The sequence below is a fragment of the Magnolia sinica genome, unplaced genomic scaffold, assembly GCF_029962835.1.
Source record: "Magnolia sinica isolate HGM2019 unplaced genomic scaffold, MsV1 ctg160, whole genome shotgun sequence".
NCBI lineage: Eukaryota > Viridiplantae > Streptophyta > Magnoliopsida > Magnoliales > Magnoliaceae > Magnolia > Magnolia sinica.
Genome location: NW_026682770.1, coordinates 74,674 through 102,661, shown reverse-complemented (window position 1 = coordinate 102,661; position 27,988 = coordinate 74,674). Strand labels below are relative to the sequence as shown.

At 39.6% G+C, this 27,988-nt stretch overlaps 1 protein-coding gene across 1 annotated transcript; it reads left to right on the top strand.

The window, feature by feature from the left end:
- LOC131236062 (uncharacterized) lies at positions 1 to 27,679 on the top strand. Its single transcript, XM_058233148.1, has 7 exons — positions 1 to 39; positions 248 to 466; positions 1,240 to 1,326; positions 12,867 to 13,013; positions 20,353 to 20,379; positions 24,755 to 24,850; positions 27,012 to 27,679. The coding sequence occupies exons 1-7, from the start codon at positions 1 to 3 to the stop codon at positions 27,210 to 27,212; spliced, it is 816 nt and encodes a 271-aa protein (XP_058089131.1). The 3' UTR covers positions 27,213 to 27,679.
- Positions 27,680 to 27,988: the final 309 nt, after the last annotated feature.

The following is a 27,988-nucleotide window of genomic DNA, read 5'->3' as shown; positions in this document are numbered from 1 at the left end:
ATGGTCCACATTCAACCAACAAAAGCACCAATATGGCAGGTATTCCAACCTGGGTGATTTTTGGTGATGGTTCATTTGTGGTGGGTCGGAACTGATCAATGGTCTGGATTACTGAACCATGGTTCCACCAATCGTTAGAACTGAAAGGTGAGTCTAGGTACCCTAGAACTGTGCAAAATCTTGGCTTAAGCTTCTATAACCCTTCTCATTCAAATATGCTCTACTTAATATAAAAAACATGGTACAGGTACCCCAGAGACTCTACACCTTGGATGAACTAAAGCTCAATGGCATTGAGACATCATCCCTTCTATCACCAGTGGACACGACACTCGGTTCAATTGAAAGAAATCTTCAATTTGCTGCAGTTTTAGGAGGGCTTTCTGCATGGGTTCTATTTGGTCTTAATCAGCTACAAATTCTATTGTTATCTGTGGGATTTCTGTTTCTATGGTCGGTTGACCTGGTAAGCTCTTTATTCTGTAGCTCTATACCATGTCTCTCTTTTGGAAAACCATTCGACGTAGAATCCTTGGCCCTCATTCGGCAGTGGAGTCCAGTGCTAATTTAGTTATAGTTTCAAATTGGTATTTACATAAAGAGTATAAATGCTAAATGCCCTGACTTCCTATACATTTTTCCGCACACAAATTCCCATGGGAAATGTGGCAGACTTTTTTACGTGATCAGGGCCATCCATTCTGCAATCCACACTGTAATGGGCTATGACCAAAGATCAGTCCAATTGGACAGTCCTAGCTGCTTGATTTGAGGAAAAAAGGCAAGTCCTTGGGCCCTGTTCTGATTGAGCAGTTAGGATGGTCTGATAGGCCTGATTTTTTGAACCATGCTCATGTATGGTGAGTCCACTGGATGAGTGGTTTGGGTCTTGTACAAGTCTGCCATACATTCCTGTGTCAGCTTGTGTAAAAATGTGTAGAGTTAGCATTTTGTCATACTCTTGCCCTCCTTAAAGCTCCTGGTAACAAAGGAAATTCTAGAAACAGTTTTTTGCTGGAAGAAACTGGTAAACAACCAATATCATGCTGCATTCTTTCAGGCTTTACCATTATTAGAACTTTTGGAGGGAAAAACCTGACGAAAAGGGCTCAAGATGATCTTATGTCTCTTTTTTTGAAGGATGTCCCACTCAGACTTGCACATTAATATTTCAGTCATCTATTTATTATGAAATGCTCATTTTGCAGTTGAGTCGCAAACTTATTTTTTATTTGGCAGGTTGTTTTTGGTGGAGGGGTGGGTAGTTTGGTGCTTGATACAATCGGCCATACCATCAGTCAGAAGTATCATAATAGAGTTATTCAAGTAAGATATTTCTCTATTTTACTATATATTGTCTCAGAGGAAATAATCTTCCAATAATCATTGTTTAAATAAATAGAGACCTAGGTGTCTGTGAATCTGTAATAGGTTTTTGACATGATTTGGATCTCAACATAACAACCAAACTTGCAGAATTATCAGGTGTATATACAGAATATGCCATCATGTCGTCATCATCATCGAACCTTATCCCAACTAATTGGGGTCAGCTATACAAATCATGTTACGCCATTCTAGTTCATCACAGCCCATATCTTCAGTTAAAGCATAGGCCCTCAAGTCTCAAAGGCTTTTCTTACTAACTCCACTCATATGTGCCAAACCGAAAAGGAAGGGGGGGGATGTGGTGGCTGTGGCTCCTCACACCCATTCTCTTATGTTTAAGGTTGAACTAAACACCAATAACTAAATTACAATTATACTCTCTTGCTTAAACAACTACTTAAAACATATCCCATGAGCCGAAAACACTACTAAACTTTACAAATCAAGCCCAATTGACAAATTTAACACTCCCCCTTAAGCTAGAGCATAGATATCGTGCATGTCCAACTTGGAGACGAGCTTATCGAACTGAGACTTCCCAAGTGCTTTGGTGAATAAGTATGCAATATGATCATGTGATGAATTGACAATCGACGTTCATATGCCTTATTCTCTCATGAAACACTGGATTATTGGCAATGTATAATGGCTTGATTGTTGCAGTGTCAAGGTGTTGGGACTTGAACTACAAAACCCAATTCTTCGAGAAAAGATTTCAGCTAGATAAGCTTGCAATATGTGTGTGTCATTGACCTATATTCAGCTTCATCACTCGACTTGGCAACTACGTTTTGCTTCTTACTTTTTCAAGTAACCATGTTACTACCCTAGAAAGTGCAATAACCCGTAGTCAACCTCTTGTCAAATATCAACCCTGCATAATTTGCATTTGAATAACCAACAACCTGAAGATGACCATGAGACCTGTATAGGATATCCTTCCCAGGTGAACACTTCAAATACCCGAGGATCCTCATAAATGCTTCTAGATGTAGCTCGTCATACAAGGGTCTGCTAACAACCCTCCTTTAGGCCTAAGTTTGAGATTAGGGTCGGTTGGAGTATCTACATATTTGGCACCTAACATCCCCATCTCTTTCAACAAGGCACAAATATATTTTCTCTGAAATAGGTTTATTCCATCTTTAGCATAAATTGACTAACCACATTGATTGAAAAGGCAATATCAGGCATGACGATAGTCAAATAGATGAGCTTGCCAGTGAGTCTCCTATACATACAAGGATATGTTAACGACTCTCCTTCTTCAGGCTCAAGTTTGTGACTGGGGTTCATTGGGGTGTCTACATGTTTGGCACCTAACATTCCCATCTCTTCCAACAAGTCACAAATATATTTTCTCTGACATAGATTTATTCTAGCTTTAGATCTTGTCACTTCAATGCCTAGAAAATATGGAAGAAGACCAAGGTCTTTGATTCGAAACCAAGTGTGAAGATGCAACTTTAGCTTCTCAATACCCTCAAAATCATCACATGTCACTATAATATCATTTATATGCACAACAAATATTATGTAGCCAGAGGTGAAGTGTGTCGAGAAAAGCGAGGATCTATTTTACTCCTCTTCAATCCAAATGACGCCACCACATGATTAAACTTCTCAAATCAGGCTTGTGGTGATTGCTTCAATCCATATACACTTGTTTAATTTGCACACTTTAGAAGGCTCCCCCTGAGCTATATATTCAGCATGTTGTTCCATGTAGACTTTTTTTTTTTGCAAGTCTCTATGCAGAAACACGCTCTTCACATCTTGTTGAAAGAAAGGCCAATAATTATTTATAGCTATTGATATAACAACCCAAAATGAATTGAGCTTTAGCCACAGGTGAAAATCCATAAAATCTACTCCATAAATCTAGTTATACCCCTTGGCGATCAACTTGGTTTTGTAACGATCAATTGATCTATCGAGTAGAAACTAATGCGTAAACCCATCTACAATTGACCGAAGTCTTACCCAATGGGAGATAAGTTGATTTCTGAGTATTATTAGAGGACATAGCTTCCATTTTTTTCATCCATAGTTCTTTCCTAAATTTCATCTAGCAATGCCTCATGAACTAACTTAAGAATGGATACAACAGACAAGGTAAGAGCAAACTTCAAATATTTTATGGACATGTGGTTGAAGGTGATAAAGTTGGAAATCGGATGAGTAACACGAGAACGTTTACTTCTTTTTTTTTTTTTTTACTACAATAAGCAGATTGTTGGTAAGCTTAAGGGCATGTTTGATTTTCCGGTGAAATGGTAAATGCAGTGTAAAAAAGTAATAATTACTTCCCCCTACATTTACAACTTACCTGATTTGACTACTTACTTTTTGACTCGAAAACCAAGAATATTACAAAATATCTGTGGGTCCCACTGTGATGCATTTCGCTTATCTACACTGTTTATCCATTATTCCAATTGAATTCATAGCATGAGTAAAAAATTGAGGCATATCCAATACTCAATTGGATCACGTCATGCAAAAAAGGGAATCGAATACTTACCGTTAAAAACTTTGTAGCGCCATTGTTTCTTTTGGCGTGGGCCACTTGAGTGTTGGATCCGCTTCATTTTTTGTCTCATGCTCCAAAATATTGTAATAAAACAGACTGACGGAATGGATATATCATTCGCATTACCTTGCAGTTCAAAAATTAAAATTACATCTTTTGAACCAATTTCATAGGCACAAATTCCCATGAATTTTCAAACGCAGTGAAATTGTAATAATTACTATTTCCCAGGTATTTCCCATTTCTTTGTAAAACAAACAGGCCCTAAGAGACTCGAAAGAATTAAGAACTTTTGTAGGTGTAGTAGTCGATTGTGTAGGTTTTTATTTTTATTTTTTAAGGATGACAATTTATTAAAGAAGTGGCAAAGCCAAAAAAAAAAAAAAAAACCAAAAAACAAGAAAAACCACCCCAACGGGCACTTAAAGCCCCCCCTCATAACAAAATGACCTCCACGGGATTGCCCATAATGTTCCTAAAGTACCTTCTATTTCTTTCCTTCTAGATGGCGCACAACCTCACTAATAAGAGTAATCTCCACTCTTTAGAAGCATCCCCACCTAAGTGCCGGAAAAAAATCACCAATGCGATCCAAAAGAACCCAAGTGATGCCAAAGAATTGAAAGATGAAAGACCACACCTCCCTGGAGAAACTACAATGCATGAACAAATGTGGAACTGACTCCTAATCCTTCAGGCAAAGAGGGCACGCATTGGTAAGGAAGAAACCCCTCTTATGAAGGTTGTCAATAGTCAACACCTTATTCCACCCCACTAACCAAGCAAAGCCATTGCTTTAGACAAAGCGCCATAGGACCAAGATGGAAAGTGTGCGCCTTAGCTACCACTCTGCTTTGGCCAATAACGAGGGAAGAGTGAAAAGATCTCATCGAAAATATCCCAAACTTATCCCTAATCCATCGCATTGAATCGACCCCATCCGATATCGAGACCCCTTTCACTCTTGAAGCTCTACCTCTCCGAGGGCTCTTCTGCGTAACGGATTCCAAACCCCATGGTTACCCATGAGTGGGAAGCAACGACTGACAAAAATATCTGGATCCAAAGTAGTGAGGGCAAGATTCAAGGAAATGTCTTACAGGGCTTGCTCACCAGGCCAGATATCCTTCCAATATATGATCCTCACCTCATCCCCCCCCCCCCACCCAACCCCCCCGAACTTCCAAATCCATATCCCCAATAACGCTTCATTCATAGATGCCAACGGATGGATACCCACCCCTTGCCTCTTTTGGCCTGCACACATTCGACCACTTCATAAGGTGGAACTTCTTCTTAACTTCCCCAGCTACGAGCAAAGACATGAAATAAAAGGGAAAGATTAGAGCGTACTGTTACAGAAAGCACAATACGATTCCCGGATAATGTGCTGCTTTTCCACCCTAACAATTTCCTCTCGAATCTTTTAATAACAGGATCCCACAATCCTTTCTTCGCTTTTCCAATACACAATGGAAGGCTCAAATAGGTCGTCAGGAAGGATTCCACATGACAACCAAACACCTCATCTTGCAACTGAATGCCCAATAATGAAGGTTTTTTTTTTTTTTTCCTTGCAAATTTACATCAAGACCCACCACCATTTCAAACCAGAACAAAGCCATACGATGATTCCTAACCTAGATCGCATCTGATTCACAAAATAAAATTGTATCATCTGCAAATTGTAGATGAGACACTTGGAAATCCCTTGATCCCACTTGGAAACCCCGTAAGAAGACCAGGGTACCCCTCTAGCTAGGATTCTGCTCGAGGCTTCTGCCACCACAACAAAAAGAAAAGGTGATAGTGGGCCACCTTGCCTTACCTTAGAAGACTTGAAGTAACCCTTTGACGAACCATTAATTAGGATCGAGAACTTCACTGACTCCACATATTCACGAATCTACTTTCTCCATTTGACTCCACATCCCAAGCGGCCAAGCATGTAATCAAGAAAAGTCCAATCGACATGATCGTATGCTTTCTCCAAATCCAACTTACCCCCTTGCCTTATGTCACAAATTAACCACTTCGTTAGCAACAAGAGATCTTTATGGGATTTGTCTTCCTTCAACAAAAGCACTCTGCATTTTCGATATGACATGGCCCGAGGAACCCTGGAAGCGAGAAGCAAGAATCTTCACAAGTATCTTGTATGGAGCTCTGATAAGGCTAATTGGACGAAAATCTTTAAGACTCTTGGCCCCCCTCCTTTGGAATGAGGACGATAAAGGAAGCCCCCAATTCTATAGCTAGATTACCATGCATAAAAAAAAATCTCTTACGAAAGCTATCACATCATCCTTAAGCATATCCCAAAATAATTGGAAGAAAGCTATAGGAAACCCATCAGGGCCCAACGCCTTATCCCTTCCCAAATCCTTACCTGCCTTTTTTACTTCCTCTTTTGAGATCTCCCTTTCCAGAAAATGGGCTTCTTCACTTGAGATCATGTCGATTGTGTGGATTTAGGAGGAATAGTTTGTAATACCTGATTTTTCTCTTTTTCCTGTAATATGTCTATGTGTGGTGGCATTTCAACATCAAAATTTGAAGGAAATACATTAGGCAAAGAAACTTTCATATATGTGGTTTTGACAATGCTCTCATTTTTAACATAGGATTGGACGTTTTTTTAAAAATGTAACATCAATGATCACAAAATGTTTATGAAGTGTAGGAGAATAGCATTGATAATCCTTTTGAGTACGAGAATATTTCAGAAAAATGCGTTTAATAGAATGAGGAGCAAGTTTATCTTGATTTGACTCAAATATATGAACAAAGCAAGTAAAAGTAAAACTAAACATTTTGGGAGGAATATAAAAAACTGATTGATCAAGAAAAAACAATGAGAATGACGTTTTACCATCTAAAATCGATGAGGACATTCTTGATCAAATGACACACAATAAGGATTGCATCACTCAAGAAGCATTGTGGGACATTAATTTCTAATAACAAAGCACGGGTAACTTCAACTAGATGTATGTTCTTGCACTCAGCCACCTCCTTTTGTTGAGGTGTGTAAGTACAAGAGGTTTGATGAATGATACATTAACTTTGTAAATTGGTTTGAAAATCTTGAGAAGCAAATTCCAATGCATTATCTAACACAAGCACACACAATTTTACACCAAATTGAGTTTTTATTTTATCATGAAAATTCTGAAATGCATGAAAGACTTCCAGACTATGTTTTCTTTGATATTACTATGTCATTCTAGACTAATCATCAATAAAGAGAACAAAGTACTTAAGTTAAAACGTAACAAAGTAGGGACTTGCACTGGTTCCCACACATCATAGTAAACTAATTTATATGGAACATCACTTCTTGAATCAATTCTAGATGAAAAGTTGACTCTATGATGTTTACTAATCTAGCATGCTTCACACTCCAAATTAGACACATTTTGAAAGGATGGAACGGGAGTCTGTAGGTTCTAGAGAGAAGGATGACCCAAATGACGATGCCATTGAATTGTCAAACCCTCAAGAAGCACTTCCACACTAAATGATTTTCTCTGCAAGTAGTAACTAGTACGAACCATTCCTCTCACAACCTCTACCAATCGTCTTATCCGTCTTAAGGTCCTAAAAGAAACAATACGAAGGAAGGAGGAGACTGAGTAGTTTAACAACTTTGTTAGTTTACTTACAGATAAAAGACAAGAATTTGGGTGCATATAGAACAAAAAACAAGGAGACTGATGCATTAGGCTGAGCTAATGTAATATCATAGGATGACACACCATTAGCTAATGTAACAAATATATTTTGATGAAACACAATCAATGGAAGAAAAAGAACTATGGTTACCAAAGATATGATCTGTCCTAGAATCAATGATCTAGGAAGAGGAATGAGATGACAAGAGGCATGCTTTACCAGACTGGGCCAAAGTGGCTGTAGAGGTAGAATGAACATTGTTGGACATAGAGCCACTAGAAGAGAGGAACCATGCATATTCCTCCCGTGGTAGTGTAACACTAATTTGAGACCTCTTGTTGATAATTTAGCCTTTAATCACTTGTCGATAATCTAACCTTTGATCCCATCTCTCCAGAGGAGGCCTTCACTCTTAAGGTCCCTATTTGAATTAAGGAAGTCAAGGAAGTTGTTTGGGAGTTGGGGAAGAATAAAGCCCCAGGTCTAGATGGTTTTCCATTTGCCTTCTTCCAATCTTTCTGGGATCTTATCAAGTTTGACTTGCTAGCTTTTGCTGAAGAGTTTCATGGCTCTAGTCGCATCATAACTAAGTTAGGTTGTTCTTTCCTAGCTCTTGTCCCCAAGGTGGAAGGTGCTGATAGACTAAAGAATTTCAGACCTATCAATCTTATTGGCAGTCCTTATAAGATTGTAGCCAAGATTTTAAGTCAAAGAACTAGGGTGGTTCTTCCTAAGGTCATTTCGCATTTCCTGAGTGCGTTTGGTAGGTAGATCCTCGACAATGCTTTGGTGGCTCATGAATGTTTGGAGTCTTGATGCAAGGCAGGTAGATAGGGTGTTATTGGTAAATTGGATCTAGAAAAAGCGTATGATCATGTGGCTTAGTCCCTTTTAGATTACATGCCATCTCATATGGGTTTTTGTGAGAAGTGGAGAAGTTGGATCTATTCTTGTGTTTCTTTAGCTAAGTTTTCGATGTTGATTAATGGGTCTCCATTGTTTTTTTTAAAGCCACTTGGGCCTCTGCCAAGGGGATTCCCTCTCCCCCTTCTCGTTTGTTGTGGTGGTCGAGGCCCTTAGCAAGATGTTATTTAAAAGCCAAGTCGAGAGTTTACTTGAGGGTTTCAAGTTTCAAAATTTCCTCAGTTTATTAACCATCTTTTGTTTGCAAATGATACCCTCCTGTTCTATGAGGCTTCTGAGTCTAAGGTGGCTAACCTTCAGATTGTTGTTAGATGGTTTGAGGTGGTTTATGGCCTTAATATCAACTTAGTTAAAAGTGAGCTTTTGGGTATTAATATATCCCATGAAGAGGTTGCCTAGTTAGCCGAGGTTTTTGGTTGCTTGGCTAGCTTCTTTACCTCATCTTATCTAGGCTTCTGCTGTGTTTAGGAAAGCCTGCTTTACTTCTATTTGGCAGGGTTATGGAGAGAATGGAGAGGAATTTGTCTCCTTGGAAAAGCAAGTTTGAGAGGAAGTTGTCTCCCTGGAAAAGCAAGTTTCTATCCCTAGGCGGTAGAATTAACTTATTAAAGCTTCCCTCTCCAATCTCCCCCCTTTATTTCATGTCCCTATTTTAGTGTCCTAAGTTAGTGTTGTGGCTCGGATAGACAAGCTTATAAGGGATTTCCTATGGCAAGGTGGCACGTAATAGGAAATTTAATTTGTTAAAGTGGCAATATGTTTGTAGAGGAAGGAGGGGTGATGATTAAATGCCTTGAAATGGTTAATAAGGCTCTCTTGGGTAAGTGGGTGTGGAGATTCAGAGTGGAGTCCAGCCTATGGAGAAGGGTCATTACTGCCATGTATGGTTTCTCCCCCATAGGTTGGTGGATTAGGGATTCTTCCATCTATAGTGCTTACTTTTTGTGGAAATCAGTGGTTGTGCTTGCCCCTTTATTGGCTGAGGGTCTTAGGTTTGCCATCGAGGAGGGGTCCAAGTTTAGATTTTGGGATGATGTGTAGTGTGGGGATGCCCCTCTTTGCATGTCCTTCCCCTCCCTTACCAACCTTTGTCTAGTAGCAAATATCTCTGTTGCTAGCTGTTTTTCTGCTCAGGGTTCTGGGGGTGTGGTTGCCTCCTTGTTATAGAGAGTTGAATGATTTAGAATTTGGAGATTTGGTTGCCCTCGTGTCTCATTTGCAGGGGATTGCGTCAGCTCCAGTCCTTGTGTGGTGCTGCAACAAGTTCGGGGTTGTTTCTGTGAGGTCACTTTATGAGGTGTTGTCCTGGCCTAATCCTGGTGCTACTCCTTGCCATCCCCAAAGTTGATGCCTTTGTGTGGCTGACTGGGAGGAATGGGATTCTAACCATCGACAAATTGCATAAAAAGTCCTTTGTCTTGCCTATGCTTGCCCTCTCTACTAGAGTGTGGAGGAGTTTGTTGATGATTTGTTCATCCATTGCTCCTTCTCTTGCATTGTGTGGTCCGGCATCCTTAGATTTGCGAATGTTAGTTGGGTGATGCAATATTCGATTGAAGGCTTGTTCTGGTAGCCCTCCTGGCACCATGGAGGGGTAGGCTCCCTTGGAGCTATTAGGTGCAGATTGCCCTTCTAGCCATTCTCTGGTCCGTTTGGCTAGAAAGAAATGATCGATGCTTTCGCAATATCAGAGGTTTTGCTAAAGGTGTCTGTAGCTAGGTTGCTTTGTATGCTAGGCTCCCTGAGGTAGTTTTGGCCGTTAGCTTTTCTAGGTTGGGTTTGTATAGGTTTTTGTTTGTATTTTTCTCTTTGTTGGTTTCCTCTTGTATTTTCTATCTTCTTCTTTGCTGCTTTGTTTCTCTTAGGCCGTTCAACCTTAATAGAATTGCATCATCTTTCAAAAATAAAAAAATAAAACACTAATATGATAATCACTGGTATTAGAGGAAGTGGAGGTGGGGGGGTTTGTCATCTGTAGAAACTTCCTCAATCACAAGGGCTTGATTAGGCCTTGGTGGTTTACGATGAAGATCCTAATAAAAATCCACAATATGATGTCAAGCCACAATGAGTACATGTACGGTTTCCTCTACCACTATAACTACCTTTACCTTCCCATAGGAATCTACCACCTCTGCCACCACCAACAACACCACCATGCCCAACACATCCACCATGGCCTCCATGTAAACCAGAAAAACCAGAAGAAGTGGCTAATGCAATTTTATTAGATACATTAACATGAATATTATTGGATTCATTTGCAAGAGAGATTCTATGAAGCATTATACAAACTTCAGCCTCTGAAGGAATGGATACACCTCCCATAATATGATCCTTTGTCGATTAATACTCTTTTGGCAATCCCAGACAAGAGTTTCACGGCTTTCATAAGGGTGATATCATAAGTAATGAGATGATATATGGAGACCTCTTTCCACATTCCAGTAAATTTTGCAAAGTATTCACCAAGTGGCTTATCTCCCTTTTTATAATGAAAAAATATCCTTGCATAACTAACAAGCCCAATAAATATTTTGTTCCAAGGAGTAGATCTTCCTCATAGGATCCCAAACATTTTTTGTTGTGTTCAAGAACACGAAATTGGAACTCACCTTAGGTTCCATGCTATTCCACAGCCAAGATCGAATCTACGCATCATCACGCATTCATTGTCTATACTTAGGATTCGTGAGGAAATGATCCTTTTTGCAGGCTAAGAGAAACACCTCAACATACTTGGCCCATAAAAGATAATTCTTCTCATTCAGCTTCACAGACGTTATTGTCGCATTAAACAAAGATCCAAACATTTTCCACATGTGATGAGGGACCAACAACTACACTTTTGGGCTCCATAATAACCTTACTATCAATTTACTTCAATTTATGTGAAAAACACCACATAAATTGTGGCATTTTTTGTAATAAGATACGCACGTGACTGCACTTCTAGAATAACACCACATTGAAGTTTTTGGCTCGTCATCACTCGAATCCACATCAATATCATTCAGATATCTCACGCCCACCCTCCTTCCTATGTTTTATTAGGTTGAACTAAACACCAATAGCAAAATTACAATTATACTCTTCTTGCTTAAACAACTACTCAAAACATATCCTATGGGCCTAAAACACTACTACACAAATCAAACCCAATTAACAGATTTAAACAAAGCCCAATTGACAGATTTAACAACAGTAATAATTCTTCTTTATTCATTTCTGTTTGGACCACAGTTTCTTATTTTCTTGGAAACCTCATCTTTGCTAGTGTACTGTCTGTCTGACTCTTAATCCCCCTCTCTTTATTTTTAGATTGACTATTTTCCTTCTGTTCTCAATTTAATCGACAAATTTTCCAAACATGCACAAGAAAGCCCCAAATAGTTAGGAATTGCTAAAAATTAGATTTGTCTCTTTAACTGGCCAACCAAGGCACTTGAATCCACCAATTTTTGGTTGTGTTTGAAGACCAATAAGCTGTCAAGTGCTGCCTTGGACTCTCACTTTCTTATGGTTGGTGTGTAAGAGAAAGATCCTCACTATTGACAACCATAGGAAGAGAGGTATGTGCATCATGAATGGTTGCATAATGAACAGGCAATGCAGTCATTTGTTCATTCATTGCCTGTTTGCTTATGATATATGGGGAAAGATCTCATCTCTTTTGGGGTCTTGTGGTCAATGCCACAAACTGTGGAAGAGCTTATGGAAAGTTGACATGAGGGTGGCAAGGGGAGTAAAAGAATCGTGGAGGTTTGGCAGATGGCTATGGTGGCAGTCTTGTGGAGGTGTGGACTGAAACTGGATGCGACAAGATGAGCCACCCTGATGCTTTCTTAGGGTCAAACGCTGGATATCTAGATGCTAGTATGTATTTCAAGATGGGGTTTTGAATCAAGGGAATGGTGTAAGGGTTTTGTTGGGTATTTATCTTTGTTTTCAAGATGGCACATTGACATCCTTTAAAAAAAAAAAAAAAAAAAGCTTAATAAAATTTTGTGTTATCCTTCAAAAAAGAAAGAAAGAAGACTAACATGTGTCTTTCTAGAAGTTGAATACTCCCAATAACAATTCAGCAACCTGACAATGTTATTATTTATTTATTTATTTTGCATTCTGTTAACTTGTTAAAACAAGGTTTTTATGGGCTAACCTTTTTCCTACCTGCAATATCATCATCATCAAGCAGGCCTCTAGTTCAAGTATGCTTGCTAATTCATTTGATTGAGCCGTGTTTTCCTATCAGTATTTAATTTCATAAGTTCCTTAAAGTCAAGCTAATAGCATGGGCTAATGTGCCTTGTGAAATAATTATTGAGGGGGTGTGTCTCTGCAGCATGAAGCTGGTCATTTCCTAATAGCTTACTTGCTTGGAGTTCTTCCAAAGGGATATACATTGTCAAGTTTGGAAGCTTTGAAGAAGGAAGGATCCCTAAATGTGCAGGCAGGGACAGCTTTTGTGGATTTTGAGTTTCTCGAAGAAGTAAGCTTTCTAAGGTCTCATTTTCTCTATCTTTTTCTTCTTTTGGGAATGGAACAACATCTGTCTAGTGTAAAACGATAACAATGATCCCTTTTTTTTCTTTCCTTATTTTGTTTACCAGAATCTCTAACATTGCATTTCAATGTATTTTGTGATTGTTGCAAACTGCATGCATTGCATTTCTGTCTATGGATAATTCAAGTATTGTCGCTTTCATTCTTGGTTTTAATGGTTTCTGGAGCTTGTAGCATATTCCTAGAGCTTTGCTTAGAGCACACGCACCTCTTCACATGGTGTCTGGAATACCCGAGCTGCCATGTATCAGGTGGGTGCCATGAACTGGTCCATAGATCATGTCTGTCAACTCATCAGGTTAGGCTATGATTGTATGAGAGCAATGGCTAGTTTGAAAAGAAAAGGAAACAAGAAAGAAAACGGATTTCAGCTGTTGATATTCAATGTACATGTGGCCCACTAGATGAATGGACTGGCCTGCTTTTTGGGACAGGTAATCTACTGGGCAGGACCTTCCTGATGCACACAAGTAGAATGTTGCACGCACCAGGTTGGTACATGTGTCCACTTGTAGAGGCGCCCGTGGGCTGAGCGGTTGCAGAACTCTTTTTCCAACTATAAAGAAGTGAATTTATACCCAGCAAAGCATACACTATCATTGAATGCTATCATTAAAAATTTGTTACATTACTGTATCAGCCATTATGCAAAGGAAATGGTCACACCCCATTATGTGGCATGGGGGTGAATATATCCGTTATGGAAATATGGTCCATATCGGCTGACAGGGACTGATATGTCCCATATCAGTACCATTATGCAGCTGATATGACTGTTATAGGCAGATACAACCATAAACAGCCTATTATGATTATTATTTTTCAATCTCTCTCATTTTTCCACTTCTTTATTCATTTCAACCATGAAGGAATCATTTTGGTCTATTTTAAGGATTAAAACATGAAATATGAGAATTTGATGAACTAAAGGGAAGCAAACCATTTTGAAAAATATTGGAAGGCCAAGGTGAACCATCATTTTTTTAAAATACATTTTTCCATATTTTTTCATTGTTGTATTTATCTTTAATGGTCTATAATCCACCAAATCATGTTTGATTTGTGTTCTATTAGGCCCTATCTGATCGACTTTCAGTAGGTCAAGATGACACTGCCTGACAAACAACATTCTTGCCAAAGAATGGTCCATTATACCATCAAATATATGTCCAAAAAAAGAGAGAATAATACTAGCGTGTATGGGGTTGGAAGCCGTAATATGCAACCGAGTATTCTCCGAACTTCTTCTTCTTCTTCTCTCTCTCTCTCTCTCTTCTCTATCTTCCATTCCTTTTATCTTCTTCCTCAAATATCCACTCCTCTACTTGGTATTAGAGCCCAAGGATCTCACGTTGATTGGAGCTGCAGGGACCTGCTAATGTCAGCAACCGTAAGTTTTGTATGGACAGTTATGCATCGGGAAGAACATGATCTAATAGAGCTTGATTTTAGAGGAATTATGGTGATTTTTGCAGGGTTTTTGGGACTAATTTGGCCCGTGTTTTGGCCATTTTTCAAGTCCGGCGGAAAAACACCAAGACTTCGTTTTTTCGCGATTTGTCCCAAATCAGTAAGTGTTTTTTGGGGATTTCTCCCTAGGGTTGGTTAGTTTTACCATACAAAGACATCCATGGGAGTTTTTTTTTTTTTTTTTTTAAATTTTATTTTATTTTATCAAGGGGAGATGTTTTGGTGTTCTCCGGACACTTTAGAGGTGCGGCTGCTTTGTTTTTGTCCCCCCCGGGGACCCTGAACAGACACCACAAGATCTGGTGTATACCTGGTATGCTCCCTTTGCATTTTATGGCAGTGGACTGTGTCTGTGCAAGCCTTTTTGGGAAGTTTTATGCTGGATCTTGAGTTTTCTCTCCTTCCTAGACCCATAGCCCATTGGTTGGAGCTTATGTTGTGTGGAAATTTGTCCTGTATAGTCTGGTGACTATTCTTATTCTCTATAAGTGTCTTGTTGCTCCAGATTAGTGTCTGTGAACCATATGGATGATAAAACCTCTTCTAGATCTGGTGCGGGGTCTTTTGACTCGTATCTCTTGTTGATTACAACAGTCAAGTTGGATGGTAATAATTATTTGCAATGGGCTCAGTCCATGAAATTATTTTTGGGAGGAAGAGATAGACTTAACTACATATTAGATAATGCTCCAGACCCTACAGATGGACATTACAACTTGGACCAAGGAGAACTACCAAGTCATGGCTTGGTTACTTAACAGTATGGATCTGTCTATAAGTAACTCAGTTATGTTTCCATCTTATGTAAAAAAGATATGGAATATCCTGCATGACATGTATTCAGAAGCAGGGAATTTATTAAAAGTTTTAAAGTTGATTTTAGATATCAGTAAGTACCAACAGGATTCCTTCGAGGTATGTGGGATGAGTTGGATCTCTATCATCCTCTTCCGTCCGAGTGCAAGAAAGAATATGACCTTGTTTGTAAACAATGGGAAGAAACCCCAAGCATGCAGTTCCTTTCCAGCCTTAAATTAGAATATAAAGGTGTTCGTGGCCAGATTGTTGTGATGGATCCTCTTCCTCCTTTGATAACGATTTATGATATGGTCCAGCGTGTTGCTACCTCAACTACATATACCTTAGTATCATTTGATAACTCTGCATACGCAGTTGATGACTAGTCTTCTTTTAATCCTGCATCCAGAGCACCTGGGCGTAGCGGTGACTTTGGTTATAACAATCATGGCGGGGGTGTGGTATGATCATGGTGGCTACTGTGGCCGAAGTGGACGTGGACGTGGCCGTGATGCATCTTGCAGTTACACATATTGTGGGGGCACAAACCATTCTGTTGATCAGTGTTGGAAACTTATGGGTCGTCCATCATGGGCAAGTGAATCTTTGGCTAATAGTTCTCCTTCTGATGCTGATCCAGCTTTGCAACCTACTCTTGGAGAACCTCAAGAGAAGTCTCCTTCAGGTGATACTGTCATTGTCTCCCGAGAGATCTATGATGCCTTTATGCGACTCCATGTTCGTGATAATTTTGATGTTTCCGGAGCCATTGTAGCGAAGTCAGGTACTGCTCTTCATGTGTCATCTTCTCCTTCGTCTTGGGTCATTGACTTTGGAGCCACCTCTCACATGACTTGTAAGCCTCACATGTTTAATTCTAACATTCCTTTTAATCAGTCACATTTTGTCAATATTGCGGATAAGAACCAAACCCCCGTATCTAGAACTAGTACCATCAAGCTTTCTTTCTCCCTGTAGTTGTCGTTGGTTCCGTATGTTCCTAGTTTTCCCTTCAATCTATTATATGTTAGTTCTCTTACGAAATCGTTGAATTGTTCAGTAACATTCTTTCCCTCTCATTGTGTGTTTTTGGACCTCCAGACGAAGGGGATGATTGGTGGGGGCCATGAATGTGACAACATTTACTTCTTAGATGATGCTCTTGTGATAGAAACTAGTGTCTTATCCTAAGATAGGGAGTCTGTGTCAAGGTGGCATTGCCACTTAGGGCACCCATCATTGTCTAGATTAAAGCTCTTATTTCCTTCAATTTCTGTATCTAAACCTTTATGCTGTGAGACTTATGAGTTCCCCAAATATCACAAGACTGTCTTTCCTCCTAGTTCATCTGACAGGAAACCTAGACCTTTTGAACTAGTCCACTTTGATGTTTGGGGTCTTGCCCCTATTATTTCTCTTTTTGGATATAAATATTTTGTTACCTTTATTGATTATTGTACTCGAATGATATGGGTGTATCTTTTAAAGTTTAAACATGAAGTGTTTGATATGTTTAAAATATTTTACAATGAGGTAGTTACCCAATTTCAATGGGGGGTGAGTATCTGTCGCATGCCTTTTTGTCTTTCTTGTAGGACCATGGTATTTTGTCTAGCAATTCGTGTCCATGGACCCCTTAATAAAATGGTGTGGCTGAGTAAAAGAACCATCATCTTTTTGAAGTCACCCATGCCCTCTTACTTGGTATGAGTCTTCCTAAACATTTTTGGGATGATGCTTTGCTTACTGCTATATTTTTAATTAATCACATTCCCTATCGAATATTGTCTCATAAGTCTTCATTTGAAATTTTGCATCCACACAATATACCCTTTCCGTTACCCTCTAAAGTTTTTTTATGTACATGCTTTGTTCAAATTCTCAATGGTACTAATGACAAGTTGAGTTCATGGGCCACAAAATGCGTCTTACTTCGCTGATGTGATATGTATCCGCCGATGTGACATTCAGATTGGTAAGAGATATGTATCCGCGAATGTGACATTTTTTGATGGCATTCTGTACTTCTCTAATGAAGGCAGATCTTTACAAAGTCATCTTCTGAGTCAGGGGGAGCATGTGCAATCTACCTCCAAACCCCTTCTTGTCTCGCCTTGATGATGCTCCCACTCTGTTTGTCTCAAAACCCATTCTTGTATATCATCGACAAACTAAATCCTCCACTGCTCATCCGCCACTCATCTCATCTACTTTTATCGGTGGCTCAGGTATACACTTTTTGCCTCCTGATGATTTTCCTATTGCCTTGCGCAAGCCTCCCCGCTCATACACTAAGCATCCCATTAGCAATTTTGCTTCATATCACCATCTTTCACCTTCAGTCTAGTCTTTTGTAGCTTCCATATCCTCAACTATTACCCCGTGTAACTTGAAGGAAGCTGTGAGTAAACATAATTGGACTAAGGCTATGATGGATGAAATGTAGGCGTTGGAAAAGAACAAGACTTGAGAGCTAGTTCCCCTACCTGAAGGCAAACAGACAATTGGTTGTCGGTGGGTTTATACCATCAAGTACCTTCCCGATGGTTCTATTGATTGGTACAACTTATAAGGCACAACTAGCTGCAAATGGTTATACACAGACATAGCATAAACTACTTTGGGACATCTCTCATGTTGCCAAGCTTAACTCTATTCATGTGGTTATCTCCTTGGCGGTCGATATATCTTGGTTCCTATTTCAACTTGATGTGAAGAATGCTTTCTTGAACGATGATCTTGCCGAGGAGGTTTATATGGATCAGCTTGCAGGCTTCTCTATGGCTTCTAACAAACGCCTTATGTGTCGCTTGAAGAAGTCATTTATGGCCTCAAGCAATCCCCACGTGCCTGGTTTGATAAATTCCGTCGTGCTCTCATGGATTTTAGATTTATTCACAATCAAGCCGATCAATCCCTATTCATCTATCATCGCCCTACTGGGATCATGGTGTTGATTGTCTATATAGATGACATTGTGTTGTCCGGCGATGATACTGAGGGAATGATACAAATTAAATATTTTCTCAAGACTCGATTTGAGATCAAAGATCTAGGAATTCTTATGTCTTTTCTGGGCATAGAAGTTGCTCAATCTAAATCTAGTTCTCTCAAAGAAAACATGCCCTTGATTTACTCTTCGAGACTAGGATGCTAGGATGTAAGCCCACTACCACACCTATGGATCCGACTTACAAAAGCAGTCCTAGTAATGATGAGCTCGTCTTTGATCCTGGGACATATCGACGGTTGGTTGGCAGACTCATCTATCTCACTATTACTCGGCCCGATCTTTCGTATGTTGTGGGAATTGTAAGTCAATTCATGCATTGTCCTTGGAATACACATCTGACCACAATGTATCATGTCGTCCGGTATCTTAAGTCCTCCCTAGTCAAAGGTTTACTTTTTCAACCGCATGACTATCTTCATTTGCCTGGTTACTCTGGTGTTGACTGTGCTAGCAGTTCACATGATCAACGTTCTACGTTCGGATATTGTACGTTTGTAGGTGGCAACCTTGTCACTTGGAAGAGCAAGAAATAGTCCATTGTGGCGCGATCTGCTGCCGAGGCTGAGTATTGGGCAATGGCTCATGTGACATATAAACTTATTTGGCTTCGCTCCCTCTTACAGGAACTTGATTAACCTCCTTCGATTCCCATTCCTTTGCATTACGACAACCATGCTACCATTCACATTGCTAGCAATTCGGTGTTCCATAAGCGCATGAAACACATTGTGATTGACTGTCATTTCATTCAGGAAAAAGTTGTTATGAAGGAAATTTCTACTCCTTTTGTTCGCTCCAGGGACCAGTTGACTGATGTTCTTACCAAATCTCTTAGTAGTGATGGTCTTCTTCGTATCACTGACAAGTTGGGCATGATTAATATCTATGCTCCAACTTGAGGGGGAGTATAGAGAGTTATATGGATGTACTTTTATGTATCTTTTTGTGTATGTCACAATTCTCCCATGGAGTACTTTATTGTACTCTGGTATTATAATAAAAGAGTGTGTGGGGTTGGAAGCCCTAATAGACAACTACGTATTCTCCAATCCCATCCCCCCGCCGTCTCTCTCTCTCTCTCTCTCTCTCTCTCATCCATTCCTTATATCTTCTTCCTCAAATCTCCACTCCTCTACTTTTACGGGGGTTTACAGGGCTGAGCCAGCCGGCCGATACCGTTACGTCATATCTTGATTACAATATCATCTACATTTCATAAAAATTGAATCTTTCATTTATTTTTTTATTTTTTTATTTTTTAAAAAGCAGCTTGTCCAAACCAGTTCATCTGCCAATTCAATCCCATTTAGAATGTCTTTTGCAATTCCTGATTTCTTTGTCGGACTGCACAGAGTATGTGCCAATATCTAGCCAACCCAGTTGGACTCACTGGTCTGCTACAGTCAAAACAGTGCATCATCACTCCTTTCATAGGCGGTGAAGGTTCACTGTCACGATTGACTGCGAGCCTCTAAAACTGTGGAAGGATTATCTTATCATTTCAATGGTAATTCTTAAGACTTAAGAGATTCATAGCATGGTTTGAAGACCCAAAAACTGGACTCAACTCAATATCCAGCCCAGTTTGCTTGGCCTAATGATAGATGTTCCTGCTCTCCCATTTGAGGTCGTGAGTTTGAATCTCACTGTTTACGTTTAAATCTTTTACAAATGAAGTTATTTGATGAGTGACTTGGTTTGAGTCTTGCAAAGTTGACCGAGTTCACAAGTCGACTCAAGGGGTCTTGCTGAGTCTTAACTCAGTCAAGCTCGGCGGCAAATTTCTCGGTGTCCCGGTTCTATTTCTTGTCAAGTCAATGAGTTTTAGAACTATGATTCATGGAACGGATATCAACAAGCAGATGAATCGAATGGGCATCAACAAGTAATTTGATCTATGCAAACAACTCCCTATGCAGTTACTGCTTCTGTACTTCACTATCTTTATCAGTTTTTAATTTCCTGATTTTTCGATGCTATGCAGGTCAATACTGGAAAAGTATCTGCCAAGGTGAGAGCTACTTCTATTATATTTTTTTCTTGTAATTTTTAAAAGTTGCAGCTGTTGGGGAAAGTACAGTTGCACATATTATGGTTCTGTGCTTCCACAGACACACATTGTGATTTATATGGCAAGGCTGGCACATTTAGTTCTTGACACATCAGCACAGGCCACATGTACCGGCCTTGCCATGTGCTTGTGAGACACACGAGCATGAATCAGGTGTCCCATTGAGAGTTGATAACCTGGAAAGTGTCATTCAGTTCAAGTCATCACGCAGGCTGAAAATGCTTGAAGATGACATATGGACTCAAAATTGTTGCCAATGGTTCACATTATCAGCACGAGGTCCACCTAATGTGCAGATGGGCCTGATTTTTCTGCTAAAAATCTGGACGGTGGGGCCGTCTGATTCACTTCTACTTGGTTGTTTTTCTTTTGTGAAACATATCATTCAAATAAAATGTTGATTATGCTTGTTCTTTTGGTCATTGTTCCATGCGAGGCCTTTTGCTCTGGTTTTGAATTTTCTAGAAGTATTTGGCATCTTGTATTCATCATACCATTCTGTTCATATGATGTACATTGGGTGGCTAGCTGCTTTGCCTTGAGCAATTGATGCATAAGACTGTCTGATGATTAGATTGGCCTGATCTTTGAAACATGGTATCTATGCAGTGGAATTATGATGCAGGACAATTAACCACTTGCTCTAAAAGCTCGAACTGTTAGAGTATGGTGAATTAATCCCTTTATCTCATAGCCCAGGCCCCACATCGCATGGGTTAGGACCTCGGCCGAACCCCCTTCATGGGTCCCAAATCACGTGGGCCATCCACTTCGAGTGTGTCCCCACATCCCACAGGCTACCCCACTCGAGCCCGGTGTGAAATGCGCATTAATCACCCTCGGTGAGGAGTCTCGAACATGAGATCTCCCCAGTGGGCCCCAAATCACATGGGTCACCCACCCCGAGTGTGTCCCCGCATTCCACGGGCTACCCCACTCGAGCCCGGTGTGAAAATGCTCCTGTATTAATCACCCCCGGTGAGGAATCTCGAACACGAGACCTCCTGCTCTGATACCAATTTGATGTAGGACAATTAACCACTTGCTTTAAAAGCTCTAACTGTTAGAGTATGACGAATTAATCCATTTATCTCATAGCCCAGGCCCCACATCGCATGGGTTAGGACCTCAGCCGAACCCCCTTCGTGGGCCCCAAATCACATGGGCCACCCACCTCAAGTGTGTCCACGCATCCCATAGGCTACCCTACTCGAGCCCGGTGTGAAATGCGCATTAATCACCCCTGGTGAGGAGTCTCGAACATGAGATCTCCCCCGTAGGCCCCAAATCACATGGGTCACCCATCCCGAGTGTGTCCCCGCATCCCATGGGCTACCCCACTCGAGCCTGGTGTGAAAACGCCCCTTCATTAAATTACCTATAGTGCGGCTCCAATCTCACACATGTGCCTCTTCCATGTGTGATGCAAGTACACTTGCAAAGTGAGCTTGAGCGAGTTCACATAGAATTTCTCCTTCCATTTCTATCCGATCTTTTTAAAGAAGGAAATGTTATCATTTCATGCCTCCCTGCACCTTTCCTTGATAACACCACCTATAGATACGAGTAGGGATAGGCAAAACTCTTACTTTTTTGGATCTTCTAGTCCCATGATTTAAGATTGAGGAAAGGCTAGCAGCTTATTACTTTGACCCCTGGATGATTGCTGATTTCACTCATTGAGAGTCTTATCGGTGACCCTACATGTAAAAGAAAAAAGGGGAGGAGTCTTTTCAATATTCCTTGATCTCAAGCAGACATATCAATCATGGAAAAATCAAACAAATAGAGAAAATCCGGCTATCGGAATCAAACTGATGTTATGCTCTAATCTTTGAGCTAGTGGGTTCACACAGTGTTTTAAGTATCAACGATATTGGCTGATATATCCCACGATATATCTTGTATCCCACCCGTGCGATACGAAATGCACAAGTAGTGGGATATATTCCACATGCTCGATTCGGTGAGCATTTTTTATTATTTTTTTCCCCTGTAAATCATGTTAAATCAATGTCAAATTATTACAAATCTATGATTTTTCATGTTTTGCATGAATCATGGATTGGGAGCTTTGATTTTGAGATTTAGAGGAGATGGGGTAAGTTGCGGAAAATTGGAAAAAAAATAATAATAATAATAAAATTCAATTTCTCACAAATCGGTTGCAATCTTTGTGTCCAAACATAAAATTAAATATGTATGTAACATGATCTAGTAATTATTCTTTTTCTTTTGAATGTATTACTTGTGTTTCCACACGTCTTCTTACATTTATAAATTATATGAATATTCTTGCATCAATTCAGTTATACAACAAATAGATTAGGACCCCATACAAACATGTATGTGCACTTGTTTTTTGTAATGTTTGGATTTGTGTGTATTGAAGTCTTTTTTAACAATCACTTAACTTTCTTTAAAAAATTCGACCAATTTCCCAATGTTTCCCCATGTTTCCAACAACAACGATACATTATGCAATACAACCGATATATCCCATGCGATAACTAATACGTATCCATATCTCAAGGGAGCGATACATAACACGATACCAATATTTCGAAGGGTTCGCATAATAGAAATAGTGCATGGGAATTCGAGTAACTACTGGGATCATAAGTATTAGTAGCTAATATTAATAGAATGAAGAATAGAGTTTTATTCTATTAAAAATGATTAATTAATATATCATAATAATTATTCTTATATATAGTAATATAACTATATAGATTTTTTTATTGAAAATTCTTAAATTGAAGAGTGGTTTACGTTAATTCTTATCATATGTAGATTATTATTGTTATTAGAAATTTCTTTATTTGTTTACAACAATAACTAGATATCTATTGCCTCTTCTTAATCACCAAATCTAAGGGAGAACGCATCTGAACCATGAAGTGACACCTTTTCTCGGAGAATGGAACAACCCGCTTCTGTCTTCCATTGTAAACGTGAGTCTAGCGAAGTGCTTCTTGAAAGAAGCACAGGTAGAAAGGTTTCTACTGAATATGAAAAGAGACTGAAGATGCACATACGTTCTTGATGTTATTGGTTACCACAAGACCTTGAAGTCATATGCCTTTCCTGGTTTCCTAATATGCTGTTGAGACCTGTGTGTAGCCTGATCTGACAATTGGAGATGGGGCATCGACATGCTGTTTATTAATTTAGATACCTTTTCATGACCATTTCTGCCAGTTTTTAATTTATTTTTATTATCATTTTTTCTTGGAACTTCTTGAGCTGTTTTGCAGCTCCATCAGGCAAGATCATTACACCCCTTTAGTTTAGGCTAACATTTTCTCAATTTTGATCCATGTATGAGTGCATGATATCATTCCCAATATTGGGTTTTCGGGCTATCCTACCTTTCTGATTGAGTCTGTATCAGCTAGTGCACTCTTTGAGTATATTTGTGCTTGTCACGTTATTCATTTTACAGTTCTTTGTGGTCGACTATCCCATTTCTTCTTCTTAGCATCTTTCAGGTCCAGGGGGTACATGTCTTCATCTTATTATTCATTTTGCAGACTCTTTATAGGGAGTTTTGCTAAGCCCAAAGGCACGTCTACAACTGGCCACATGTCCAACCTGGCATGTGTGTGTGACATGTGGCCCGTGCAGCTCAGGCATGCCCTGCTGTATGACCTGGGTAGAAAATAAGGTTGGTTCACTCACTTTCCAGACCAATGTTGAATGTGGGCCATTAGCAACTTCAGACTGTCCACTGTTTCGTAAATGTGTGGCCCACCTGATTAATTGAGTGGGCAGACTCTTGGTGCAATCATTTATGAGGTGGGGCCCATCTGATGCACGAGTTGGATGCCTCACGCACGCAGGTTGGCACCACATGCCAGCTTACTGGCGTCCAATTTCTTCTATTATGGATTTCCAGCATATTCACAAACACTGGTATTTACCTTTTCCTAATTGTGCTTTTGTTTTTTTGGCCTTGTAGTGGGTTTTGGAATAAGTCAATGTTCGATTCTTCTATTATACACTATACTCTTGTAATCGATTGTTGGCTATTTTCATATTCAACTGGCCATTTGATGGCCATCAATTCGGTATGTATGGTATGGTTCAGTGCCATTTTTGGGTTACGGTTCATAATGTGAATATTTTGAATTGAGATGCATGAATGGAGTATGTGAAGTGGGTTTTTCACGATTATATAATGTACTCTGTCCCAGCCGTTCTGTTATGATACATTTCTCTGTTGATGATTGTATTTACTGTGTTGTACCTTGGAAGCATTGCTCTCGACATGCAATGGATTGTTCGTAGACTAAATTCCTGTCCTTCTCGACAGACATTGAACCGATTCTCATGCATAGCACTGGCAGGTGTTGCGACAGAGTACCTTCTATTTGGATATTCTGAAGGAGGCCTTGCTGATATTGACAAGGTTGGTTGGATTTTTTCACTGATGAATGCGAGTTGCACAAGTGTTACCATGGAGATGTGGCTGATGTGTAAGATATCCAAACCACTCATAGCACAAGCCCCATTATAGATGGGTCATGGACCAGAAATCAGGATGGTTAAATGATCCAAGTGCTTGATCTGAGGTTTTTTTTTAATTTTATTTTTTAGTCTTACATTGCCAGGCACTGTTGTGATTGTGAAATTAGGATTTTCCGATCATCTGACTGTCATACCATGACTGATATATGGTAAGGTGCACCTGATGTGCAGATCATCTACATGTCTGCCACATGTCCCGACGAATACTTGTGTGCAAAAGATTACATGCTATTATTATTCCTCCCTTCATATTAAGGGTCCCACTTGGTTGGGTTCAACCCGAACCAGACTGGCGCAAACCAGACATTAGGTCAGGTTGGATCGAGGTGGGATGGGCTCAGGCTGAAAATCCACACCCCAACCCTAGGTTGATTGGGCTTGGGTTGAGGCCTTGGGTAACCCAACCCAACTTACACAATCATATATGCTGTACACGCACGTGTGCGCACACGTGCACACACACACAAGTTATGACTAACATACATGATATGAACATAAAATCATGGCCTGCATGGAAATGGGTTGGCAACTCTAGACCCAACACAAGCCCTACCCGAGGCATTGAATTCTCCACCTTATCACAATTCTCGTTGGTTAGGCTAGATTAGGTTGGTAGGGTTAACCCCTGCAACAATGTTTTCAGTATCGCAAAGCATGTATCATACCCTTGGGATTTGGAAACATTATCGGGCATTGCATGGGAAATATCACATGTATTGTGCAATGTATTGCTGGGAGGCAATAAATTTTTTTTAAGCCAATAATTTTTTTGGAAGGCAATTTTTTAAGAAGCATTGGGAAACATTGTGTAATTGGTTGATTTTTATTTTTATTTTTAACTTCGCAGGATGTTAAAAAGACATCATTACACATAAATATTAGGGCTAAATAACATCTAGTTGATTGAATTTTCTTAAAATAAAATTAATTTTTAATTACTTTTTGATAATTTTTAATTAATATTTTTTTCAAAAATATCAAAAATTTCTATCAATTTATAAATTAGCCTCCAATCACACTATTGTCAGTTTTCCACACTCTATTGCAAGTTAAAATGAGTAAAATGGGGAAATTTTTTAATTTTCTCAATTTCCTAAGTTGGAGGTTGAAATCCATGATTGAGCATGCGAAACATGCAAAATCATGGATTATCATCTTTGTTAGCTGATTCCATGTGATTTAAGTAGAAAAAAATGTCTAAATTCGAAAAAAAAAAAAAATTATCGATTTCATTTTCGGCACTCCAACTTATCTTGATTTTCGTATTCAAATCCCTTTTTTCTCTAAACAATTTAAAAGGAGTGGTCGAAATCAGCTTAGGAAGGGAATGGAAAGAAATAATAATAATAATAATTAAGAGAAATAGTGATTTTTGACTCTCTTTTTCTTTTTTTTTTCTTTTTTTTAGGGGGGGGGCTGATGCTGGAGGTCATCGATATTTATTGTATCATCAATACTTTGGATTTTATGACAGCGATATCCACAAAATATCGCAATGTATCGATATTTTGGCAATACATTGCGATAGTTTGTAAAGCAGTGCACGATATTGGGAACTTCCGAGCTGTTTTGTATCAAGAAGTTGCAATACCAATAATATCGGTTGATACTATCAATTTGAAATCACTGTCTGTAACTAGTAAATTAATTCAGAAATCATCAAATAACACCATTAAAGTAGCACCTTGACTAGAGATATAACACTAACAAAATAAACTCTACAATCACTAACAAACAAATAAAATTAAAGAAATGAATAAATAACTCAATAATATTATAGAAGCAAAGAGTGTGGGCCCGAGTTGCACCTGTAATTCACATAACGCTGCTAGAAAATGGCCTATGTATCAGCTGGATGTTGACAAATGCATTCCTTCGTTTCATGGTGATCTTGAAGAGGAAAGATATATATGTATCCTCCTTATGGGCTTCCGATCTCATCAGAATGCGAGCTTGCCTGTCGATTGAAAAAGCTTCTAAGCAGAAATGCAGCTAGCAAGCAACGTAATTATCTAATTGTTATCTTCTTGTTTGTGGAACAGTTGGATGGATTGCTTAAAGGTTTGGGCTTCACCCAAAAGAAAGCTGATTCTCAGGTGAGGTGGGCTGTACTTAATACGATCTTAATTTTACGACGTCATGAAGGAGCTAGATCAAAACTCGCGAAGGCCATGTCTTTAGGAACGTCCGTGGGCTTTTGCATCAACACTATAGAGGAATCCATCGACAGTGGGGATGTATAATGCGACGAATGTTAGTTCCAGACTGCCATCTTCAAGACGACGAGTTCCTGCATTGATACAACAGATAAAGCCATGGATGGTTTAGGTATGTATAACAAGAGGAATGTTAATTCCAATATGGCACCACAAGCCTCTATGGCATGCATGTGGGATCTGGTACGTTCGTCAGAGAGTTTCCTCGGCATGTCTCCTTCGCTGAAAGATCAGATCAGACTGCCCATCAGGTCAGCAACACACACACATTGAATGTAAACCATTGGATATGGTTTTCCAACTTTCCATTCCCTTGTACATGTATTATCTTGCCTTGATGGATGGACTAACTGCATTCATTTTTGGTGGCTTGAGAATACTCATGGTGGGGCCACCTTATGAATGTCCGGGGTGCTGCACACGTGCCAAAGTGGGTGGTGTGGCATGTGTTGCATGAAAATGGAGATCTGGAACTAGCATCCCTTGTATGACAATAGCTGAGGTGAGAATTGGCTGTCTCCTTGTTTGATTGTTACAAAGGCCAATCCACTGGTTTTTGTGGACTCTTTGTTCATGTACAGCCCAAAATATCAGCTGGGCCACATCAAGTGGTTTAGATATTTTAGGCTAATTTCACATTGTTCCCCTTGGTGTGGCCCAACTTAGGTCTTGGATCAGGCCAGCTTTTTAAGCGTCACATCTTGATGAGGGGCACCTGATGAATGGTTGACTGGTGACGCAGGGAAGGACGTTATGAGGTCAATCACTGTCTTCCTCGGGTTCAACTACTCAGAATCCACGGA

What these genes read in the sequence shown, in the direction of transcription:
- LOC131236062 (XM_058233148.1), top strand. Translation starts at nt 1, where the DNA reads ATGGTCCACATTCAACCAACAAAAGCACCAATATGGCAG. An exon ending in CAAAAGCACCAATATGGCAG is followed by an intron (nt 40 to 247) that starts GTATTCCAACCT and finishes AACATGGTACAG; the next exon opens with GTACCCCAGAGACTCTACAC. An exon ending in CTGGAAAAGTATCTGCCAAG is followed by an intron (nt 20,380 to 24,754) that starts GTGAGAGCTACT and finishes CCTTCTCGACAG; the next exon opens with ACATTGAACCGATTCTCATG.